The sequence below is a fragment of the Penaeus japonicus genome, unplaced genomic scaffold (genome assembly GCF_977035675.1).
Source record: "Penaeus japonicus unplaced genomic scaffold, GWHDUDI00000001_assembly GWHDUDI00000026, whole genome shotgun sequence".
Taxonomy (NCBI): Eukaryota; Metazoa; Arthropoda; class Malacostraca; order Decapoda; family Penaeidae; genus Penaeus; species Penaeus japonicus.
This window is the reverse complement of record NW_028234428.1, coordinates 13,569,551-13,577,050: the sequence shown is the minus strand read 5'-3', so window position 1 is coordinate 13,577,050 and position 7,500 is coordinate 13,569,551. Positions and strand designations below refer to the sequence as shown.

Here is a 7,500-nt window from a genome sequence, read left to right as displayed (position 1 = left end):
TAAAAACAGTAAAAAAAACACACACACACACACACACACACACACACACACACACACACACACACACACACACACACACACAACAAAAAAAAAAAAAAAAAAAAAAAAAAAAAAAAAAAAAAAAAAAAAAAAAAAAAAAAAAAAAAAAAAACTAGCTCTACAATGAGAGACTAAAAGGGAGTAGGAAAAATCAAGGTATGTTGCTGAAGCTGCCTCGCTCAGAAATAAAACCCATCCTGGAGCCTGAGTAAGCAAATATATCCCCCGTCGGCAATGGGTTAAGACTCTTCTTACGGATGCACAGGCAGTGAAAAGAACAAGAAGTCAAAATGAAAAAGTGTTACAACCAAGTCATGTAAGAGACATGGTCCAGCAGCTGAAGTACAATACATAAGAAAAGCAACATGCTCAAAATATTTTCTATGCACACAGAGGACAAAGCTCATCTAATCACATCACCAGATATTGTCATCACAATTAGCATGCAAGAAAGGTTAAATTCATGATTAATACATATTTGTTAAGTAGTTTTAGCCTGGCAGACAACATAATATTATTACTAAAGAAACTTTCTTAAAGGTTTTCAAATACACTGATAACTGATGAAACATATCAGATGCAACACTGTTCACTTTGTTGCATTAACACACTATTGCATAAAGAAGGAAGTATAATATTTAGGAAATGATGAATATGGTTGAAAATATATGCAAGAGGAGAGAAGAATCAAAGTATTCATCCAACGAAACAAAATTGAAGTAATAATACTTATATATTAATGCATGAATTATGAATTATGGCCCTGCTAGACCATAACTCTCCTAAGATATATATACAAATTTCTTACGGATGACTTACAGGTAATAATCACGATAAAAAATCTAAAGGTCTGGTTGAAGAATCAGTATTTGCAAATAAAAGGGGTAATCTATGTAGTTAATTTCTTCACTGTTGAAGTAGAAGGAAAATGAAGGACAAAGCATAAAGTGTATTTTCTTTGGAATATGAATAATAAGAAGCAAAATATTTTAGCCGTTTGAAAAATAAAACAAATAATCAAAAATAAAAATAGATAATAATAAAAAATCATAACATTAATTCTGTAATCATCCTTAATTGTCATAGTATACCTTGGCATCATGTGCCCGGGCATCAGCAGCAGGATCCCCACTGGGCCTCCAAGCCTTGGCATACTTGGGCCCAGAGTAATTCTTGACCAGGGTGCTGAGCTCCTCCAGTGGTCCGGCTATGCCCTCCTCCTCAATGATCCCTGCGAGGTCCTCGTACACGGCATTGCGCACGGCCTCTACCACCGACACCCGGATGGCCTCTAAGACAGCCTCGTTGTCAGTCGCGAGAGATGGGAAGCATCTGGAGGTGAAGAAGGGTGCAGCTGTACTAAGGTTCCAAAATGACTATGAGTGAGAAAGGGTGTGTGACACTACATGGCCATGACAAGTCTGGAGCTAAGGATAGTAGCAAACTGCCTAAAGACTTTATATGTTTGCTCTACATTACATTTCATGCAGTTACAAAGTTTACTTGTTAACCCTTCTGACTAATGACCTTTGAATCGATGTAATGTACTTGATGGATACTATCCAAATATAGTAACTTTAGTCCACTGAAACCAACTATAATGACGTTAAAGGTATTACTTAGGATGGCCCTGTATCAAGTGATCACCCTGGCTTCCATGCCTGTTAGTGCTGATATGAGAGGCCAACAAACCTCCATAGGTATAGGGCTTGTTGACGTCCCTGACAATTCATCATCACTATTTTTCTGATAACAATAAGGGGGCTTTCATAGTAAATAGTAATGATGAAGTTTAAGACAGTTTTCATCTATAAAATATCTCCTACAATAGAGAAATATAGAAATATGCTAGTCTCATGCATCTGCATCCTAAATAAATTATTTTTGTATATCATCATACGTGTACTTGTTCGGAAATGAGCCAACTATTGACGGGGGCGATACTGGATGTTTAAGTCATGAATAGACAATAATCTATGAAAACTTCCCTTAAATCAACAGGTCAATCATGAGCTCTGATAGTTTCATGTTGCTTGCTGTTCTTGGCAATTGGGAACCAGTTGTCATGTCATGAAGACTTGTATATTTGCTACACTGTTTAAAATACTGCACTTACAGCAATGCCCCAAGGAAGTTTATTGCCAAATGAGGAACCAGTCTGATCTCTGTCCTGCCAGAATAAGCATGGATATTTTTTTTACTTCTTCACACCTTAATAGGGATGGTTTTTATGTTCTTTTTTGTTTACCTCACAATTTCTTAAGTTATTTGCATGCTCAACAAAAAAATATCAGGGACAATAGCATCGCAATAGTTAATCTCTGCAGCTAAAATAAATATACTTTGTGCAGCTGATCTATCAGTCGATCAGCAACGTATTCATCAACAATGCACAGCTTGTATAGAATTACCGATGGCAGTTGTCTAACAGAGTAGTAGGCATGACTACCTGACAGCAAGAAGATTCCACGGATACCAAATTTATCTATTTTTGATATTTTCTCTAGAAATACATATTATTAACCTAATGAAGATGGTGTATCACACTCGTGTGACACAGCTAAATTCCCGTTGCCGGGGCATCATGCCAGTGTGACGATTACAATGCAATATTGCAATCGCCTGGTATAGGAGTTTTCACGTAGCGTGTGCCCCGTCGGGAAAGGGTTAATGACATTGGTATCAATGGATTGCATATGCTAATGTCATATAAATAAAGACTCATCTTTAACTTCTGAAGATTGTTATATTAACCCTATGATGATGGTACGCCACACCCGCGTGTCATGGCTAAATGCCCGATAACGGGACGACACACCAGGGTGACGTTCCCAATGCAATATTGCATAGGCCCGGCGTAGGGGGTTTCCACTTATCGCCGGGCCTGTCAGGATTGGGTTAAGGTTTGATAAGAGCAAATAGTGGGCATAGCCATCACAGTGGTATGTCACCTAGCCATTGTCACAGCCTCCATGCCTATGACACTCCAGAAAAGGTTAGCTATCCCCTACTATGTATATTCTGCCAAGATAGACCTTATTCTGGTTCCTTGTTTGACAATAATTTGGCTGGAAAATCTGCAAGCTGCATATCGCCATAATATAAATATTGTTTGTTTGATGATTTGATTGCTAGTGTCAAGAAGGAAACAAGCCATGGCAATTGGTGGACACAATACTACTATTAATATCGTCAATATTGTTTCTATGGATACGTTCCATGATTTATGACTACAATATCTTGACAATAAATGCAATATACAATCCATCAATACTAAATTCATTAGCATGGCTGACACAGAGCTGTTCTTTGAAATTAAACATATTTCCTTGATATTCCATTCATCTAGATAATTATCACAATCTTTTACACTGGAATTGCCTTGATGTCTATCACTGCTCCCCAACTATAAGGATGATGAAATCTATTACAAATGGATACTATCTATCAATACCGGTTTAGTTTGTGAATAATCAATAATGGAGGGGAGGGAGGGGTGGATAAGACAAGGCAAAAACAAAAAGAGGGAATGTAAAAAAAAAAAGTAAAATAATAGGAAAAAGAATATGATAAAGAAAATATAAAACAAAATGTAGAGATTCATCAAAATAAATAAATTTAAGGATAGATGAAAGAGAGAGAGAAAATAGTTACATCTCACTTAGAGTGAATTTGAAAACAAAAGAAAAACAAATGGGAGAGAGAGGAATATAATAAATGAGAAAATAGATGAAAGATAAGAAATCAAACAAGAGAAAGGAGAGGGAATAAAACATGTCAGTGTTACTTGGAAAGAGAATTAAATAGAGAAAGAAAACATAGGAGAAATTAAAGAAAAGAGAAAAGAGAAATAAAACAAAAATGGGAAGAGAAAGAGAGAATAAGAGAAAATTGATGAATATAAAACAGAAATGAGAAACATAAAGACAGAAGAGATATAAAACGAAAATGGAAAGAGAAAGAGAAAATAGGAGAAAATTAATAAATATAAAACAAATAAGAAACATAAAGAGAAAATAAAAATAAAACGAAAACGGAGAGAAAAAAATACGAGTAAGTAAATAAATATAAAGCAAAAATGAGAAAAGAAAAGAAATAAATAAAAAGAAGTGAATGAGAAGAGAGGAATAAAAAGAGAATAAAAAAGAAAAAAAAACATAGCAACTCACTTGGCAAATAATTTTTTTTAGAAAATGAGAAAGGGAATAACAAGACAGATGACAAAGAGAATAGAGAAACAGAGAGAGAATAAAACTTGAGGAAACTCACTTGGCGAAGAGCGACGCCTTCCAACCCCCAAGAACCTTCTCTACACTGTGATTTAGGGCCTCTTTAAGCGCCCTCACCCTCGCTCCTTCTGCCTCCTCTGTTTTCAGCTCCTTGGCCTTCTCAGACATAGTTAAAGAATAGAAAAGGAAGCGTTACAACTGAAATAAATGTCAAAACAGAGACGAAGGGCGACTTCTCGGATTTGAACGGCCGAGCGAGACCACGAGCCTAACAATATTTACATCGAAACTTGTTTGATTGGGGACTACGAGGGTAAAATGTTATAGGTACGTCTGTAAATAATATCGAAATAAGCCAAATAAACACTAAATCAAAATCCAACAAATAGACATTAATAAAGGAAGTAAAAAAACACGTTAGTAAAATAAAATGATAAAGGATTGGTTGAAGAGTCCGCCCCAAGACTCGACCCTCCCGCAAAATTTATTTCAAAATATAATATATACGATATAAAGGAAATAACACAATACTGATTTACCGCACATGCTGGGTTGCAAGCTATCGAGTAATCTACATGCATATATGGTATTACAGAGGGCATTATGAATACTTAAATGCGTTTTTTATATTCTTAAAAGCTTTCATGAAGAACCGGTCATGGAGACGAAGGTAAAGAAGAATACAAGATAGCAAATAAAAATGCAAAACTATCAGTTGCTGAGAGAAGGAGAGAAACGCCGAAAATCTCTGTACGAGAGGAGAAAAGAACATATATTAGAATAGCTGCAGATAGAAATAAGAAAACCAAGAACATCTGAGAGGTTGGTAAAGGATTAGAGTGGAAATGTGGTAATGGAAGATGAGGGTATTAATGCAAGGGTAGCCTACTTTTCAACCAGTTAATGAATGAGGCAAACAACAGAGCGCACAAACAGAAGTAGAAAGAATAGCTGGATCAATCCATGAGATACCCCAGAAGAATTAGTAGCATCTTTAAGGAAAATTAAGAATGGAAAAGCGACCCGAAGAAATACTCGCATAGGTCTGGAAACAAATATGAAAAGACGGTATTACAATACTGGAGGAAGAGTATCCCTATCCCAATGTACAAGAGGAGACATTTAAGTATATTCAAACTACGAGGGAATAAACAAAAATGCTTTCCCACACATTCAGAATTTGGGAAAGAGTTGTAGATAAGAGGTTGCGAGAAGTGACATCCACAGCAGATATTCAATTAGATTTCATACCTGTACGCCAACTTGTAGAAAATTACAAAGGTCAGAAGAAGATGCATATGATATATATTGATTTTCTGAAGTCTTAGAATTAGAGGAATACCGGAGGCATATATGACAATTGTTCTACAGCGATTAAGTGTAAAGCTGAGAATAGCGAGTTCAGACTTCGTGTTGGTCTACCAAGAAGCGGCCTTAAGTTCGTTTTGTTTGTGATATTGATCAATTTTCCCAATTAAGATCCAAGGCGAGAAACAATATGGACGATATTGTATATGATGATGGATTCCTTTGTGAGGAAAAGAATGAAGCCCCGAGTTCAGTGGCCGAAAATGAAGGGAATGTCTGGAAGAAAGTGGATTTATGAGAAAACAGGGGATGTGCTCTGCTATTTAAGGACTGGATAGTGAAAGGGACACTGACCTGGAAATTGATTTTCACAAATGAGTCGAAAATTTTAAGTTTCTAGGATCTATGTGTGCGGGACAATGGGGAATTAGATGAGGGGATTACAAATAGGATTCAATCAGGATGGTATAGCTTGAGGAAATGCAGCGGTGTGCTTTGTGACACGAAGATATATCCAAAACTAAAGAACAGTTTCCAGTGGCAAGTGGTGCGACCAGCAATGTTCCAATGCAACTGACTCTTGAGCAACCAAGAAAGGAGATGAGAAGAGGCTCGACGTAGCAGAAATGAGAATGCTAAGATGGCAGTGTGGACTGACAAGAGCGGATAAAGTAAGAAATGAATAAAAGAAATGGAAGACTTAGATAGTACGGCCATCTGAATAGAAGAGGTGTCAGACACCTGTCAGACAAGGAAGATAATAGACACGGAATGCCAAGGATAGAAAAGAAAAGGGAAACACCAAAAACAAGGTGGAAGGTTTCTCTAAAAAACAGCCATGAAGAGTGGGGATTTACAGGAAAAAGGAGCAGTGGATAGGAGAGAAAGGGGAAAAGAGTTAGGGAACCATTTCAGCAGCTCTTAATAGGGGAAATTACTCATGGTCCTCTTGATAGTAAGTTGTACTGATACTGAGCTTTTTAACTGCACTACAGGATCTTCCATATATTTCTTCTCATTTACAGGGTAAGAGACACAGGTAATCGGGTATGGGAGTTGAGGCCTATTCTCAAGGCAAGGTAAGAGAGACAGGTAATGGGATATGGGAGTTGAGGCCTATTCTCAAGGCAAGGTAAGAGAGACAGGTAATGGGATATGGGAGTTGAGGCCTATTCTCAAGGCAAGGTAAGAGAGACAGGTAATGGGATATGGGAGTTGAGGCCTATTCTCAAGGCAAGGTAAGAGAGACAGGTAATGGGATATGGGAGTTGAGGCCTATTCTCAAGGCAAGGTAAGAGAGACAGGTAATGGGATATGGGAGTTGAGGCCTATTCTCAAGGCAAGGTAAGAGAGACAGGAAATGGGATATGGGAGTTGAGGCCTATTCTCAAGGCAAGGTAAGAGAGACAGGTAATGGGATATGGGAGTTGAGGCCTATTCCCAATTACAAGGTAAGAGAGACAGGAAATGGGATATGGGAGTTGAGGCCTATTCTCAAGGCAAGGTAAGAGAGACAGGTAATCGGATATGGGAGTTGAGGCCTATTCTCAAGGCAAGGTAAGAGAGACAGGAAATGGGATATGGGAGTTGAGGCCTATTCTCAAGGCAAGGTAAGAGAGACAGGTAATCAGATATGGGAGTTGAGGCCTATTCTCAAGGCAAGGTAAGAGAGACAGGAAATGGGATATGGGAGTTGAGGCCTATTCTCAAGGCAAGGTAAGAGAGACAGGAAATGGGATATGGGAGTTGAGGCCTATTCTCAAGGCAAGGTAAGAGAGACAGGAAATGGGATATGGGAGTTGAGGCCTATTCTCAAGGCAAGGTAAGAGAGACAGGAAATGGGATATGGGAGTTGAGGCCTATTCTCGAGGTAAGGTAAGAGAGACAGGTAATGGGATATGGGAGTTGAGGCCTATTCTCAAGG

At 37.9% G+C, this 7,500-nt stretch overlaps 1 protein-coding gene across 1 annotated transcript in view; it reads right to left on the bottom strand.

The window, feature by feature from the left end:
- The window catches only part of LOC122257400 (polyamine-modulated factor 1), a 10,511-nt gene extending 5,967 nt beyond the window's left edge, over nt 1-4,544 (bottom strand). The window contains exons 1-2 of the mRNA XM_043022667.2: nt 4,309-4,544; nt 1,131-1,371 (exon numbers count right to left, since the gene is read on the bottom strand). Of these exons, the coding sequence (XP_042878601.1) occupies nt 1,131-1,371; nt 4,309-4,436 (369 nt within the window). The 5' untranslated portion in view covers nt 4,437-4,544. The remainder of the gene's footprint in view (nt 1-1,130; nt 1,372-4,308) is intronic.
- Nucleotides 4,545-7,500: the final 2,956 nt, after the last annotated feature.